This window comes from Cricetulus griseus, chromosome 5 (genome assembly GCF_003668045.3).
Source record: "Cricetulus griseus strain 17A/GY chromosome 5, alternate assembly CriGri-PICRH-1.0, whole genome shotgun sequence".
Lineage (NCBI taxonomy): Eukaryota > Metazoa > Chordata > Mammalia > Rodentia > Cricetidae > Cricetulus > Cricetulus griseus.
Window position 1 is genome coordinate 13686919 of NC_048598.1, and position 17872 is coordinate 13704790.

General features: G+C 47.0%; 1 protein-coding gene across 1 annotated transcript in view; it reads right to left on the reverse strand.

Moving 5' to 3' along the window:
* The window catches only part of Parp1 (poly(ADP-ribose) polymerase 1), a 33397-nt gene extending 22595 nt beyond the window's left edge, over positions 1–10802 (reverse strand). Inside the window, 4 exon segments of the mRNA NM_001246721.1 lie at positions 230–444; positions 2261–2376; positions 5831–5996; positions 10683–10802. Coding sequence (NP_001233650.1) covers positions 230–444; positions 2261–2376; positions 5831–5996; positions 10683–10802 — 617 coding nt within the window.
* Between the last annotated feature and the right edge of the window lie 7070 nt (positions 10803–17872).

Below are 17872 nucleotides of genomic sequence, written 5' to 3' on the forward strand. Positions count from 1 at the left end.
AGCCCGAGAGCAGGAGCTGGGAGAGGTTCCGAGAGCCTAGGGCAGATCTCATGGCTGGTGAGCCGGTGGGTGGGAGAGAGGGCGCTGGAGCAGCAGACGCCCCAGGCTCTCTGCAGTTCCCTACTGCTACAGGTCCACAGCTTCTGGCTTTCTGACCATCAGCAGAGTGAAATCCACAGGCTCTGTAGGCCTCCCCTAGGCCTCCCCATTCTAACCACAGTCCACCTACCCTTCACTCTTGACTCCTGGGAGCTGCTTCTTCAGGACTTCTTTGTCCTCTGCAGAGAGGAGGCTAAAGCCCTTGAGCTGGCTGGCACTATACTCAGGCCGGAAGCCCAGCTCCTCCCGGTTCTTGACAAAGCAAGTTGGATGGTACCAGCGGTCAATCATACCCAGTTGTGGCTTCTCCGGGTCCAGCATTTTCTTGGAGAGGCGCACCTGGCCCTGTGGGGAAAATAATGTGGTACCTAAGGAATGACGGGCAGGACAGGGAACAGCTACCCTAAGGCACCAAGTCCAAACCAAGGCACAGGTGGCAACCTGGAAAATTTTGGCTTAGGCCATCAAGGATTGTGGGGCATCCTTAGGTCCCTGCATTTACATTCTATGAGACGGACACGCTACCTACCACGTTAATAAGACACCTTGCACTTACATTTTAGATGGCTATCTACCCACCCACCTGCTTAGACAAGTAACAAAGTACTAACACTCCTGGGGTGGGTTAGGATGCTGACATGATGTGCTGGTCTGCAGTGACACTGCACCATTCTGTGATAGCTTCACTGTGGCAGCTTATCCTGACAGGGGCTTGCCACCTATCCTCACCCACCCATGGACTCTGTGGCTGCTTATCCTGACAGGGGCTTGCCACCTATCCTCACCCTCCCATGAACATTGTGGCAGCTTATCCTGACAGGGGCTTGCCACCTATCCTCACCCTCCTGCGGACTCTGCGGTTGCTATATTTAAGGGTTAGGCTAAGCTGCAGTGACAAGCAAGAGCTGGGTCCTGCCAGCCTGCCAGGTGTACAATTCCCACCACTGACATTCCTATAAGTTTCCCACCTATGAGGTAGCTGCAAAGAACCCAGTGGCCAGGGCTCCTGACAATGCAGAAAAACGCATCTGGGGCTGAGTCACACTCAAGTGCACAGAGCAGGAAGCAAGAGCACCATAATTTTTGCCTCCAATTTTTAATGGTGAAAGGTGAGGGCATTTAGCAATGGCATTTCCCTCAATTTTCTGTCTGTTACATTCGGCTCCTGAATTATCCCAAAGGCCCTTAGAGCACCAGACTGTGATCCTCATGGGCGGCAGTGGAAAGCCTAGTGCTAGAAGGGTAGAGATTTGGGTTCCCCTTGGTATTAAGATGTTGGTCTTTCTCTTTCCCTTGGTATTAAGATGTTGGTCTTTCTCTTCCCCTTGGTATTAAGATGTTGGTCTTTCTCTTCCCCTTGGTATTAAGATGTTGGTCTTTCTCTTTCCCTTGGTATTAAGATGTTGGTCTTTCTCTTCCCCTTGGTATTAAGATGTTGGTCTTTCTCTTTCCCTTGGTATTAAGATGTTGGTCTTTCTCTTTCCCTTGGTATTAAGATGTTGGTCTTTCTCTTTTGCGTCCCATGAGCCGATCAGGCCTCCCTGGCCATGCTCCTGCCATGTGTGATGTCACTACAGGCCCAAACCAACAGGGCCAAGGAACCATGACTGAGACATCTGAAACCGTGAGCCACCACAAACCTCCCTGTCTTCAGCTGGACCATCTCTGGCATTGTCACCATACAGAAGGTTGACTCACATGGCTCACAGCGGGGAGAAACCCTCAACAAGCACTATGTGATTCACAGCACTGGAGAAGAGAACATTGGCGAGCACAGGCACACTTTCTACCCCATTCTCAGCCAGCCACTCCACCTAACTGGCTGTCGGCCTTCAGGGACAAGAACTGGTGGCAGGGGAGGCTGCTCTGTGAAGTTCCTCTGGTGATACAGGGGTGCTAACCTCCAACCCCCCACACAAGAACTCCCTCAAGTCACCAAGAACTGCTGACTTTGTGGGGACCTTTGCCGGTGCTCTCCAAGATCTTTCTTGCAGGGCGCCCTGCTGATGAGCCCAGGACTAGGCCTTCCTAAAACACGGGCCATTCCCATCTCTACAAGGATCTCCACTGTATCTTTAACCACATGGCCCGAGGCAGAAGGTAAAGGCTGTTTGCTCTTTTCTCCTGGGACCTGGAAGTGCTGACACGGGCCCAGGCCCACCTTTTCTATCTTCTCCATACAGCCCTTGCATGTGCTCCTGTTGGACTTGGCATACTCCGCTGCAAAGTCACCCAGCGTCTTCTCTGACTTGCCGCCACTTCCGTCCTGGCCTTTGCCTGAAGAACAGAACACATCTCACTGCTCAACTCCGCAGTCCCAATGCCCCCAACTTCTGTCTTCCTCCTCCCAGGATCCTCCCACAAGGACACTGTTTTGGCTGACCATAATCAGTCTAGGTCATCTCTACTGGCAACAACTGTGGTTACTTTCTGTTATAATTCCCATCTCAGACTTCTCATTGCTATTGTGCGCCTATGATTCAAAGTTAAGTGTTGAACTGAAAGGAACATTTAAATACAGATAAAACACCAGTCTATATAAGACCTGAACATACGTCGAAGGGCTTGGGGGAAGAGACAAAAGCTAGATCTAGAAAGTTTATTTTGCTTTATGTGTAGGGGATTTTGCTTGCATGTCTGTGTATCAGGTGCATACCTGGTGGGGGAAAGAAATGGGTGTTGGATCCTCTGGTACTAGAGCTATGAACACTGTGAGCTGCCTTGTAGGTGCTGGGAATCAAACCTAGGTCTTCTAGAAGAGCTCCCAGTGCTCTTAACCACTAAGCTACCTCTATAGTCCCTGGATTCATACTGGGTGTGGTGGCACATGTTTTTTTTTCTCCGGTTTTTCGAGACAGGGTTTCTCTGTGGCTTTGGAGGCTGTCCTGGAATTAGCTCTTGTAGACCGGCTGGTCTTGAACGCATAGATATCCACCTGCCGCTGCCTCTCAAGTACTGGGATAAAAGGTGTGTGCCACCACCACCTGGCAGCATGTACCTTTAATCCCAGTACTCGGGAGGCAGAGGACAGCCTGGTCTATATAAGAGTTCCAGGATAACCAGGGCTAAACAGTGAGAGTCTCATCTAAAAAATAAATATGGTGTGATGGCTTTGAGGGCAATATGCTTGACAACTTTAACTGGCCATGACTCACGTAGGAAGGAGAAAGCAGATTCCCACAAATTGTCTTCTGGCCTCCTCAAGTGAACCTTTGGCCCACATATGAAGACAATAAATAAGTCTGAACATGGTAATATTCACAGGGTAGCCTCAGGACTCTATAGAAAAGCTACTAGTAAGTATACTTTGCAAATTTATAGGAAACCAGGACAATATGCAAATGTGAAAGCCATTTCCACATGTTAGAAATAAAAACCATTTTAATTTAGGAATTAAAGCACATAGCTATTTAGATACATAGACTACTTCAGAGAGTATAATTTAATTTAAATACATAAAATATTTCAGAGCCCATTCCTGTCATGATGGACTCTTCTTCGCCCTCTGGAACCAGGAGCCCAAATAAAATCTTCCTTCTCTAAGTTGCTTTGGTCCCGCTGCTCCATCACAGCAGCAGAAGTAACTAACAGAGCCTTTCCGACAAATGCGGCTTAACAACAGGAAAACCCCTCACTGTCTTCCACACAGGTAACACAAGTTAATTCCACCCAAGTGTTGTGGGGTATTTGTTCAACACGTGGAGATGCATTGCTGTGATTGGTGCAATAAAAAGCTGAATGGCCAATAGCTAGGCAGGAGGTATAGGCGGGAAAGGAGGAGCCGGAGGAAACTAGGCAGGCAGGCTCGGCCAAGAGACATAGAGAGCAAACAGGAGGCCTAAGATGGAAGAGAGGTAATGCCATGGGATAGAACATAGATTAATATAAATGTGTTAACTGAAGTTATAAGAGCTAGTTAGGAACAAGCCTAAGCAATAGGCTGAGCTTTCATAATAAGTCTCTGTACTGTTGTGATCTGGTGGCCCAAAGGAAAGTCCAACTACACCCGAGTTCCATTCTTGGGACCCAATCAGCTTTAGGAAGGAATTGCCAGGGCATGTGTACAACCCCCCTCCTCACAAATAAATACATAAATGTAATAAACATTATAATTAAATTGAAAGGCAAGCCACAGACCGGGAGACTGTATAACCACAATCCTTGTGTTTGGCCAGTGGTCTGCACCTAGTTAAACACTCAGAGTTCAGGAATAAAGTAGACATGGAAATCATGACAAGCAGGCTGGGGAGGTGGCTCAGAGTATTTGTTGCTCTTGTAGAGAACCCAGGTTCAGTTCCCAGGACGCATACATGGTAGTTCACAACTATCTGTAACTCTAGCTCCAGGGGACACAAAGTTCTTCTCTGAGCTCCTGGGAACCAGGCACAAATGTGGCATGTATACATACGTACACTAAGGCAAAACACTCACGCACGAAACCCAAATAAATAAATAAATAAATAAATAAATAAACAAACAAATAAATAAATCCAAAAAGTTTAGAAAAAGAAACTGGAAAAAAGAAACCATCACAAGCGCTACAGGCTGAATATCCCCATCCAAAAGCCTAGGCAATCTGTTCTCACATTCAGAGTTTTTGTTTTGACTTGTGGAATAACTGCAGATACACAAAACATCCTGAAGACAGGACGGGCTGCAGGACCACATGAAATCCATCTGTTTCTCAGACATGGTGTACACAGAGCCCAAAGGTAAGTGCACACCTCAGTATTTCCAGCCTGTCTACGATGTTGACTCCAACTGTCATGAAATCAGGTGTGGAATTTTCCACCTGCGGTGTGTACTGCTGTTCAAAGTGTCACACTGTGGAGCACTTCAGATTTTTGGATGAAGGACACTCAAATTTATCAATATTACAAAGTCTGGTGGAATACACAGTCAACAACTCAGAGTCACCAAGAGAAAACTGGACTAGCAAAGTATGGTGTTCAAAGGAAGGAATACAGTTCAGCTACAGAACCAAGGACACATCACGCTGAATGAAGAAGTACAAAAGAAAGTACAGACGTTTATTTCCCTTCTTCCCTGAAACTAAACCCGGGGCTAAAAATCAGAACAGAAGCCAGCACGGGAGCGCACACCTGCAATCCCAGCACTCAGGAAGCTACAGTAGGAAGACTGATGACTGTGAGGACCCCTCTCCCCTCAAAACAGGGTTTCTTTGTGTAACCCTGGAACTTATCTCTATAGACCATATTGGCCTTGAACTCTCAGAGGTCAGCCTGCCTCTGTGAGTGCTGGGATTAAAGGTGTGTGCCAACACTGCCCAGCCTGAGGTATGTTTTTATTTTGTTTTGAGACAGGATCTTCCTACATAACACTGGGTGTCCTTGAACTCACAGAGATCCACCTGCCTCTGTCTGAGGTCTGCTTCTTCTTTTTTAAGGCAAGAATTAGCAGTATGAGAAGAAGATAAGGCGCAGAAGTCTCCCCCTTGGGGTAACGTGCCCATGTAAATAAAGGAGACCCAACTCAGTAAAGCTGTCCTCTGACCTCTCGAGCGGGCCACATATATACATACACCCCTAATAATAAAATAAAAAATTTAAAGCCTATTAAAAAACAAGAACCATGCAAATTTAAAGGCTACATTTCCAGCGTCTGGAAAAACAAACCATCAAACCTCATGCAATAATAGACCACATGGCAGTGTGCTCTGGAACCCGACATGTGCAGGACAGACAGGGCTGTACCTGCCCCCCATACACACCTGCCACGCCCCCAGCCTCTGCTGTCTTCTTGACCTTCTGCTGGTCATCCCACCGAAGTTCAGAGAATCCGTCCACCTCAACGTCAGGCTGCCGGATGGAGTGGCCCACCTTCCAGAAGCAGGAGAAGTGGTACCAGTGTGGGACCTTTCCGTCAAACATGGGTGACTAGAAGTCATAGAGCAGAGGTAAATGAGATGTTAATCTCTGTGCTGGCTACAGGTCCACCTGGTCCCCAGCCCAGTTCTCTTCCCTGCGGCCTGCCTGCTGTTCTCATGTCACACAATGACTTGCAAATGGATGAGAAACAGTTTCCCACATCTCACCTAAAGTGTTTTCCTAAAGCCGGCCACCCCCAAATCCACTGAGCAAGAGAAGTGGCCCAGGTTCCTTTTTGGGTATGTGCTGTACTTCTGACTTGCCACACAGGCCAGTGACAAACATCACATATTATTGTACTGGCGACCCCTGTATCGTTAGAAAAGCCAGGCAGCAGCATTGGAGCTCAGGGGTCTGGGCGCCCCAGAAATGGCTTACGTGCCCCTGCAGTGAAAAATAATGAAGAATCAGACCCAGATAATGAGCCAGGCAGAGAAAATGTGTCAGGAGCAGCAAGCCTGGCACCCTTGAGTGCAATGAACACCTTCTGTGAGGGGCCAAGAAGAGCCTGAGGGGAAGGCCTCCAGGCCTTGTGCAGGGCTGACCACTGGCTTCAGGGAGACTCGGGATCTCCCATGGGCCTGAGTAAGTAGAGGCACTGTGTTTCTTTCCCTATGACACTCTGGGCTCGGTACTGCCTGTCTGAGATGGTGACAATGCTGTGAGCAGAGACACACAGGCATTAACCCAGTTTCCCGGTGCTTTTCCTTCACGAGCCATGCCACTGTGAAGCAGCAACCCTATCCCACAGACGGCGGCAACAATGGAGGTGAACTGGACCCGAATGTGAGCCAAGGTTCTTCCACCATCCTGACGGCAGAAGACCTACTTAATACAAACTGCTTTCTGACCTCAGTGAGATGGCCCATGATGACTTCAAGGGACAGAGAGGTAAAGGCTGATGAAATAAACACCTCACTGAAGCCTGAGGATGGAGCTGTGGAGACAAGTGGCATTTGGAAATAGCATGACAAGCAAGGCACTCCAGCTAAGCACTCCCATTCCACGGGTGACCTCCTTTTTAGATGCAATAAAATGTAAGGCTTAGGGCTGTGGAGATGGCTCCGTGGTAAAGCTGCTCTCTCAGAGGACCTGGGTTCGAATCCTAGCACCCACAAGGTAATTCACAACCACCTGTAACCCAAGTTCCAGGGGATCAGACTTCGGGCTTCTTTGTTCACCAGGCACATGGTACACAGACACACATGCAGGCAAAACACTCACACATAAAAATTAAAAAATCTAAGGCCAAGACCTTCCCCACAGTAATTGCTGCAGGGCCTGCAAAGCTCCTCAGAGCTCCACCCACTGCTACCCCAATTTCATTGCTGGGGCAGGTGTGAACACTTATCCAAAGTTTCAAACCAGCAGAGGAGTGGCGGGGGAACTGCACAAAAGACGGGCCTCTAAACCAGACAATAGATGGCATTTCGGAATGGACCCAGCTTGATCATACCAGGCAAAGGGTTCAGATCCCAGTGTCCCTATGGCAAGGGCTTCTGCTTTCCTCATCCTTTACCTCAGTTACTCCACAGCGCTCACTTACTCTAATACAAAAAGGGCCCCACAGAAAAACAAACACTCAACCATTGCCAGGATTGAGAACACACGGGCCAGGGTCCTAGGAGCAAGGTACAGAATCTGGAACTTGGACCTATCAAGAACAGAGGACTAGCCATGGACCAAGTGCCTCACCCAGCCCTCAGCAACCATAAAGGCTGACCCGGAACCTTGCCAGCGAGAGGGAGATGGCCAGGCTCTGGAAATACCATTCTCAAACCCTTCCAGGGTCATCCCAGTCAAGTGGCTGGGAGTCCAGCTTCTCCCTCCAGCAAGGGCTCTGAAAAAATTAGGTTGTCGGGGCTGGAGAGATGGCTCAGTGGTTAAGAGCACCGACTGCTCTTCCAGAGGTCCTGAGTTCAATTCCCAGCAACCACATGGTGGCTCACAACCATCTGTTATTATAAGATCTGGTGCCCTCTTCTGGTGTGCAGATATACATGGAAGCAGAATTGTTGTATACATAATAAAAATAAATAAAATCTTTTAAAAAAATTAGGTTGTTGGACTCTCAGAGAACAATTCGCATACAAATGTAAAAGAAGGTATTTAAATTCAAGCACCAGGGCCAGGCGTTGATGGCCCACGCCTTTAATCCCAGCACTTGGGAGGCAGAGACAGGTGGATCTCTGTGAGTTTGAGGCCAGCCTGGTCTCCAGAGTGAGTGCCAGGATAGGGTCCAAACCTACACAGAGAAACCCTGTCTCAAAAAACTAGTAATAATAATAATAATAATAATATAAAAAAAATTTCAAGCACCAGAAGAAAGGTTTCTTTCAAGCAGGCCAGCCCAGGCTCAGCCTCCAAGTGGACTCCCCAACAACAACCCAGGAAGAATCCCCCTTATTTTGAATAATAAAGAGTTTCTTTCACAATCAAAATCCAGAGGAGGGCCTTGAATGCAAGTTATCTACAGGAGTCCCAGCCTCCCCAACCTTACCTTCCTAAGACAGCAGTGGGGGCGGGGGGTCATAATTTCATCGAGGACTATTTTCTGGCTAACACTGTGAACCTTAAAATGCCTAATAAAATATGCAAGGTCTGGAAGGAAACAGATTACTTGAAAGGCTGGTCGCACACATTTGATCTTAGCACTGGAGGAGGCAGAGGCAAGGGGATCTCTGTGAGTTCAAGGCCAGAAGGATGACATAGTGAGACCATGTCTCAAAAGAAAACAACAAAAACATTTGAAAGGCTGAGTATGGTGGTGCAGGCAGGTAGGCTGGCCTGTAATTATCAGCACCCCAGAGATGGAGGCCTGAGGATCAGCCTTGAAACCTTGTCTAAAAACCAACCTACTTCTGGGGAAGTACCATTACTTCAAATTTTACAAACATTCCCCATAATAGCTGCTGTAAATAGTGATATTTACATAAAGTGATATGAAAAGGTAAGCCTACAATGCCTTTGCTTTTCTGCTTACACTCAAGATTGGAAGAAATAACGGGCTTAACCTAAAAGCTAGCAAGGATGTGTGGATGCCAGTTTCCTCTTAAACCAGGAGAGCACTGAGTTCTATTTACCACCTCAGAGGGTAAAGTTCAAAGGCCTCAGTGGGAAACAGGGCTCGGAACCCTTTTTCAACCCTTTAGGCTCCTCTCTTAGCTATCTCCATCTTCCTGTCTTACTTCTGTGAATAAGGACTCTTTGTTTTTTTTTTTTTTTTTTTTTTTTTTTTGGTTTTTCGAGACAGGGTTTCTCTGTGTAGCTTTGGAGCCTATCCTGGCACTCACTCTGGAGACCAGGCTGGCCTTGAACTCACAGAGATCCGCCTGCCTCTGCCTCCCGAGTGCTGGGATTAAAGGCGTGCGCCACTAACTCCTGGCGAATAAGGACTCTTAATCAAGTTCCCACACTTGACCAGGACTTCTTGGGCGCCTCCCTCCTGGCGCCCAGCTCTATCAGATCAAGGTTTATCAATGCTTCCCACATTCCCCAGAAAGCGCCCAGAGTGGGTTCCCTGTCCAATCAAGAAGGCAAGCAACAAAGATGTGCCTAACAGTACTTGTGATTTTTTGTCACCAGTGATAATTATAGACACTACGGCAGAGCCTGGGACCTAGCTGCTACTTAATAAATATACACAAAATGAATGAGAACTGTGTGCCAGGCAGTATCTCCCAGGGAATCAAGGTGACAACTTCAGTTTTTGCCATATGTGAACTAATGGAAGCAAAGTGGGTCCTTGGTACTCACTGGGTGAACGTCTCACCCGCCCCCCAAAATAAGTACGGACGCCATTGTGAGCTGTCAGGCTTTTCTGAAACCATTACAGCAGCTGGACAGCAAGGGAAATCAATTATCTTGACCATTAGCAGTGAGCTTGGGTAACTTGAGGATACGGGGGAGGTAGGGACAGGGCGGGAGAGAGAATCACACTTGCAAAGACAGGCATCAGAAAGCCAGAAGTCCAGGAGGCAGAAGCCGCTGGAACTCTTCAGGTCCCTTTAGCCAACCAACCACCTCAGAGTGCATGCCCACTCTTCTCTAACCATCACGAGAAGCATCAGTGAACACACCAGATATGCAAAAAGCGCCGAGAAGTCGGTGATCTCGGGAAGTTTGGAGAAAATGTTATTTCCAACTAGAAATCAGGCCCAAAGCTAACGTACTGTAAAGAAACGGCAGTGTTTTGCATAGTTAAAATAGAAACATGGAGAGTGAACGAATGTCGAAAGGATAACCAAAAATAGACTCAAGGGAAAAAAAAAAAGAAAACCAAACCCTAACCCCCACACGCCAGTCCTCTTTATTCACCTGGGAATAAAAATCTTCCAGGACAAGGTAGGCCCAAATCAGAGCAGCTTCAAAGACGGCGCCGCGCAGCCCTCCTCCCCCACCCCAAGAGAAGGCAGTGAAATGAACAAGAACTCTGCGTCCATCCAGACCCAGCCCGGAGGCTCCTTGTTTTTACAAAGCCAGATGCTCTTCCTTCCCGGGCTTTTCTTGCAGGGTGAGCGCAATCTCCCGGAAGGGGTCGGCCCGGGGGGCCTCAAGGATGGCGGCGGCGCCCTTCCCGCCCTTCTCCCCGTTACAGTGAGCCGCAGGGGGAGCGCGGCGGCCCCGAGCCCAAACAGCCGCGGTGGCCGCGCCGCCCTGCGCCCCCCGGCCCGGCCCGGCCGGGCCCCGCCGCACCTGCACCATGATGGCCATGCGGAGCGAGTCCTTGGGGATACTCTCGCTGCATTTCTTGCAAGAGGCGCGCCCGCTCTTAGCGTACTCCACCCGGTAAAGCCTCTCCGAGGCCTCCGCCATCCTTCCTCTCGTGCCGCAGCGGCAGCCAGACGCCGCCGCTCGCTCGCCCGCCCGCTCCGCTCCGCTAACGTGTCGGTTCCCGCAAGCGTGCGGCGCCGCCTCCGCTCCGGATAGATTGCTGATGCCTGGCGGCGGGACCGCCCCCAGGCCCGAGCGCGGGGGCGGGGCCTCTGCTCAAGGGGCGGGGCTTCGACAAGCGCTTTGGGGGGTTGCGTTCCAGCGCGACTGCGCCTGTGCGCGCTGGTCTCGCCGCCTCTAGGCAGGGGCGGGGGCGGGGCAGGGAGGCCGGGGGCGGGGCAGGGAGGGCGGGGGCGGGGCCCGAGGAAGGCGACAGGTGCCGCCCCTTTTGTCTGTTCCAGAAAGGCTTCCTTCCTTTTCCAGCTGCTTCCACTTCTCCCCGTCACGTTTTTTCTTGCTCTGTCTGAGAGGGAAGCCTGCTGACCCGAGGGCATTCTGGTCTGCAGCCTCCAGACTGCTGGCACGGCAAACCAACCGAAGCCTAACTTTCCATTCTTAGTAAACTGAAATACGTAACTATAAATTCCAAGACAGTGAGCAGTAAGTACCTGCTTTCAAATCATACGCCGGGGGCGAGGGAGAGTCACATGACTGTTCCCTACTCTAGTCCAGGTGGGAGTCCTTCCCCTTTGCCTTGCACCCAGTCCTACCTTTGTTCACCCCAGCAAATGCCTCTTTGCTGCCTCTGCTCTAAACCACGCAGGCTAGGCTATCCCAGACTTAAAACACAGAAAGTATCACAGAGCAGATTACAATGTGTGAATTGCAGGGGTGTTTTGCCTGTATGGATGTTTATGTATCATGCATGTGCAGTGCTTTTGGAGGCCAGACGTTTTCGTTTCCCCTGGAACTGGAGCTAAAGATGATTTTGTGACTGACTATGCAGGTACTGGGAATCGAACCCAGGTCCTCTGTAAAGAGCAGCAGTGCTCTTACCTGCTAAGCCATTTCTCCAGCCCCCCACCCCCGCCTATTTTTATTTTTTTTAAACATACTTTGGGATCATGAATAAGGAAAACTCTTCTCTCTCTCTCTCTCTCTCTCTCTCTCTCTCTCTCTCTCTCTCTCTCTCTCTCTCTCTGTGCTACCCAGATGGGTATCAACTCCTGGTTGAATGATTCTCTTGACTCACTGCATGAGTAGCTGGGACAACAGGTGGATCACTGCACCCAGCAGCACTGAAAATCTTGTTGTATATTTCACTGTTTTTCTTTTTCAACTTCCTCTGTGGATTTCCTGTACTACTTTTCCCATTAAAAATGTCCTCGTTCTATTTATGTTAAATTTCATAGTTTTTTTTTTAAGGAAGCATTTATTGTTTTTAAAGATGTATTTATTTATCATGTGTACAGTGCAGGCCAGAAGAGGGCACCAGATCCCATTACAGATGGTTGTGAGCCACCATTGTGGTTGCTGGGAATTGAACTCAGGACCTCTGGAAGAACAGTCACTGCTCTTAATCCCTGAGCCATTCTCTCCAGCCCCAAATTTCATAGTTTTAAAAGACTTATTTATTTTTATTTAATATGTATGTGTGTTTTACCTGCATGCATGCATTTATGTAAGAACCCATGTGCATGCCCATAGAGGCCAGAAGATGGCATTAGATCCCCTGAAACTAGAGTTATAGCTAGTGTGAGCCTCTGTATTATGGGTACTAGGAACCCAATCTGGCTCTGGACAAAGCAGCAAGAGCCATTAACCTCTGACTCATGTCTCTAGCCTCCAGTTTTTTTTGGTGTGTGTGTGTGTGTTTTAAGTGATGTTTATTGTCTTACTTAATTCCCTTGTTTGCTCTTAACTTCTGAATGATCTTTACCGTGGTTTGTGTTGTCTGCTTTCTTAAGAGGGTAAGACTACAGAAAGAAAGCCCTGAGATGAAGGAAGAAGACAGTGATGAAGGAGCCTGGGCTAGGCGATTGGTGCGGCCCTGTGGTGCGGGAGGCAGGCCTGCTGTTTCTCCAGCAGACTCTCACCACACATTGCCTTCTCTACTCCTCTTCCTCCCCCTATGTCAGACAAGAAGTGTTTGTTGTTGTTGCTTTATCTTGCAGTGCCGGGGAGGGAGCCCAGAACTTCACGTGTACCAGACAAATTTTACTGCTGAGCAATATCTCCAGTCCAACAGCCTTATTGTCTTTTTAAAAAATTATTCAATTATTATTATTGTTGTTATCATTATTAATTATGGTGTGCGCATAGGGGTTAGAAGACAGTGTGTGGGAGCTGGTTCACTCTTCATCATGTGGGTCCTGGAGATTGAACTCAGATCATCAGGTTTGGCTGTCAGTGCCTTAACTTGCTGAGCCATCTCACTGGCTAGTCATATTTTAATATATGAGTTATCTTGTATTCTTAGCCTAGTATCTGTCATATGGTAGGTAATCAATGAAAATTTACTGAATGAACAAATGATGCATATATAAATATGTATGAAGGGGTATGTATGAAAAAAAATCAGCAAGGATCCCTAAAGGCATAGTGGAGAGTGGGAACCACTGTGTGGTGCCAGTGTTAGCTCCTTAATTCCATCTATCCTGGGCAGGCAGAGCCCAGCCCTGTTCCAAGGACTCTACCCACATGGACCTGTATCTACTGAGCACATTTCTCACAGAGCAAATAAACCCAGTTATTTTAAAACACGAGGCCAACATCATGAAACTCACAATTGCCTCTGAAAATTATGTTCCCTTCTAAGCCTACGCAGAAGTCCTAGCTGCTGATTTTCTGTCAAGAGTGGAGCTTGGTTGTGTGGGCATAACCACCCTAGGAAGAAGTAACTGGGGCCCACAGCCATCTGAAGGCTGATTGATGGGGGGACCCAGGCGGTCACAGGAGGTCCTTCCTTTGTCCCCCTAGTCCCTCCAGCTGGGGAGGTGCACAGCCTTCTAGCTAGTTTGAGAACCTTCATCCTCCTTTGCTCGGATCCTCTTGTATTTTTGACAATCACACGTGCAGGAGGGTAGGAAAGAAAATGCAGATAGTGCCCCATCCAAGAGGGAAAAGGTTTCACCAAACCAAAGTCACATTACAGCCCATCTGGGAACCCTTGTGTTTATGTCAATGGTTACATAAGTCTAATCAGAGTGTAGATTTCTTAACTGTATTCACACACAGGCACTTTTCAATTACAGTGGTTTATTTTTCAGTAACACTTCCTCTTTTTTTTTTTTTTAAAGCTTTAAAATTCTGTCATTCTCCTCTCTATATAATTTCCAAGGGCAGGAAATTTCAACGAGAACTAAGTAAACACATGTAATTTCACATTTTAAGATTTGATCTTTTTGAATTACAGTTGAACATTATTACGGCATGATTTATTTGACATATTGAGAAATAATTGACTCAGATCTTGTTCCCTGGAAGACAGTCACATCCAGTGAAATCTCCAGGATTTTAAAACAGAGAGGGATTGTGGAAGTATGTTGGGGGGTGGGGGTGGGGGTGGGAATCACACAGCTAGTGCAGCTTGGGATGAGCACAGGGTGGCCTGTGCCATCCTCAGTGACTCTGTGAGGACATGATTCACTCCTGAGCTGCAGTCAGTGTTCTGAAAGGCACATTCTATAGCCCTTAGGTGAGGAGGTAGCTGGGATGTAAGAAGGGTGTGTGCAGCGGTCAGCAAGCCCTGGAATTACCCATACTGGGAAGCTGGGCCAACTCAAGATAGGTTTGGTCTTCTTGTCTGTTCCATAGATGGTTGCTTGAAGCACCAGGTCCCTCTCCAGGGTCAGGAGGGGATAATATTTGGGGATTTTGACCCATGAGAACCTTTGTACAAATCTGACTGGCCAACTGTAGTTAAGAACCCAAGCCAGGAGCTTGACACCTGCCACAGCCCAGCTAAATTGCGTGGGTTTTCCTCCACCATGTATTAGATCCTGTTTTATAATCATCTCCTCATGTATCTGGCTTTTTCATGTGTCTAAGTCTGTTCAGATGGCTATAGCAAAATCCCACAGACTGAATGCTTTGTAAGCAACACAGAGCTGGGTGGTGGTGGCGCATGCCTTTTATCCTAGCACTTGGGAGGCAGAGGCAGGCAGATCTCTGTGAGTGTGTATGTATGTTGTACTTGTATGTGTGTGTGCATATACATGGTATATGCACATGTATGTGAAGGCCAGAGGAGACCATCAAGTGTCCTACGTTATCACTCACCACCTTGTTCCCTTGAGATACAATTTCTCATTGATCTTGGAGCCAGGCTGGCAGCCAGCAATCCCCAACCACTTTTCTCTGCCCCCCCACAGTGATGGGGCTACAGGTTCATATGGCTGAGCTCTTGTTTTTGACATGGGGATTTGAACTCAGGTCTTCATGTGTGCATAGCAATCACAATTACTGAGTCATCCTCTCCAGTCCCCGGGGCCTCTTTTATAAGGGCACCAATCTTCTCCAAGGCCTCCTAAGAGAGGGCTCGGTGGTCAAGAGCTCTTGCCGCTCTTCCAGATGTCCCAAGTTCAGTTACTTGTGATATAACTAGGTGGCTCATATCAGTCTGTAATTCTAGTTCCAGGGGACCCAGTACCTTCTGGTATCTGTGTGTATCCATGTACACACACACATACACACACACACACACACACACACACACACACACACTAATAAAAAAGAATTGAACAAATAGATTTGGAGGAAACATGAATATTTAACCCATCAAACCATCTAACCTTTGAACTCTTTGAGGTCAAAGGCCATGTCTTATTCATCTTTCAGCACTAGTACTCAGCACAATATTCCCACAAAAAGAATTCCATAAAGGTTTGCAACATACATGAGCAATAGCCCATATAGGGCCAACTCCAGAGTGACACAGCATGGTTAGCCATTGCCTAATAAATCTAAACTTGATCATCCCCTTTGATGTATGATTACATTTGTAGGTGTGCTCTAGGAAAACTTGTGACTGAGCAATGGGAAGACAAGAAGATTACAAAGATGTTTGTAGAAGATTTTTCATAACAGCACCCAGTGGAACTAATATACCCACAAAAGGTAAAATAAACACACACATTACAATGTACTCACCCAATAGAATTCCAGCACAGCAGTGTGAAGGAATGAATTACAGCTCAAGTATCAATACACATGATTCTCACAGTGCTAAGTGAAAAACTGAATCAGACTTACTAAACTCATTTAGTGGGGTAGGTCCATTTGTACAAAACTCAAAGCCAAAAGAAAAAAAGTAATATACTATTGAAATTGCTTACGCACTACATTCCTTAAAGAAATACAAAAAGATGTGACAATGCAATGTTCTGAAAATAAACATCTCTTACATTCTAAGAGACTGGAACTTTTGGGGGACCTCACAGCCAGTGTTAATAAATAATACCCTTTAAAATCACTTAGGACTGCTCTCCTACTGTGTACTCAGTTTGTTTGTTTAACTTGCCTTTAAGAGAACAGTGTAGCAACCAATTTTAATTGCCTTCGGTTTCCCTCAAGTAATCAACTTTTACAACCTAAGCTAATTGCTTAGCTGTAGTCATAAGTTATATACTCTTCCATGCCCCAACTCATATAATGTATGTGTATCATCTGCCAAAAGCAGCAAATGCAGAGGCTGAAAGCCACCATTTATGGATATTGGTTGATAAACAATGATGTCTGGAGTCCTGTTTGTTGTCTGGGTCAATTGGATCCAGTTGGAGCCAGTGACTTAATCCCTTATAAAAAATTCTGTTTGTAAAGTATTCCATTCCTTCCACGTGTGATGCTTTTTATGCTGTTCAATAAATAGAGTGAAGTCCTTTGTTAGAAATAACACACACAGATCACACAACAGACAAACACAGAGACACACAGTCACAGAAACAGACAGACACTCAGCGGCATACAGACAAAGAGAACAAATAGAGAACAAGACTCGGGAAACATGAAGTACAGAATTCAAAATCTGGACCCACTCTTGGTTAAACGATTCCAAGGGGAAGTGCTTTCTTTCTTTCTTTAATGTGATTTTACCTATGTATTATTGCTGATTCAGGGTTAAACACTAAGGTGTATACTCTGTGTAAAGTTGTTGACATTTCAAGTAGTGGTTATTTTAGGGGCATAAGTGAAATAAAATGGAGACAGAAAACTCAAAGAGCTTCAAAGTCTTTTTTTTTTTTTAACTAGCAGATGAATGTATGACTATTTTATTTTGGTTCTTTTGAAATGTTATGCATAATGGCATGCTCCTGTATTTCACAACAAAAATTTTCAAGTAGCGCCACCACCGCCTGGCTGACCTGAGTTTCTTAATTTGCTATGAAAAATAGCAATGTCTGGTAGACTTGAATTTACAATCTATAGGCCCAGTAGTGCTTCCCTTTAGGAAAGTAATGGAAGTCAATTGAAACTCTGAAGGGACAGAGAGTCAGGTATTATAGCGTAGACTCAGAATAACCCCAGGGTGTTGAAGGGTCATGTTCCAGCTTGGTGTTCTTGGGAAGTTGTATGGCAAACCATTTTCTGGAAAGATGCAGCACCTGGTCTACTTACCCCAGATGGGGGCCTCACAACAGACCAGAGTACCGATACCACCAAAGTCCAGCTTGGTGCATCAGTGAGATTTATTTGGATTACTTATGGGAATATGGATGCTTATTTATAGGAATATAGATGGCTACTCTCAGGAGCAGAAACGACTCACAGACAGCTGCATCACCAAAGCTCACCCCAGCATTGATAGCCCTCAAAAGCTAGGAAACGTGGAGCATACTGCACAGCCTGCAGGAACCTTAACCAACGGGTTGGAGCATGTCCCTTCCAAGTGAAGCCCTTCCAGGTAGCTGGGCTGGTTTCTGTTTCTTCCAGGCAGTCCATCTGGTCTTAGAGTCTTCTTTGTTGAGTCAGTCTCAGAGGAGCGCTCAGCTTTCATTGCTTACTATGGCGGGGAGGGCCCTAGTGGACCTAGTCAATTTCAGGGACTTCCTGAAGCTGTTATCAGCTGCTTACCTTCCTGCTTAAAGAGCTTCCCTGAAGGATTGCATATTTTAATCTCCAAGGAAACTGTTCTGCAACAGAGGTGGTGAGAACTTCAAGAAGCAGGGCCTAGC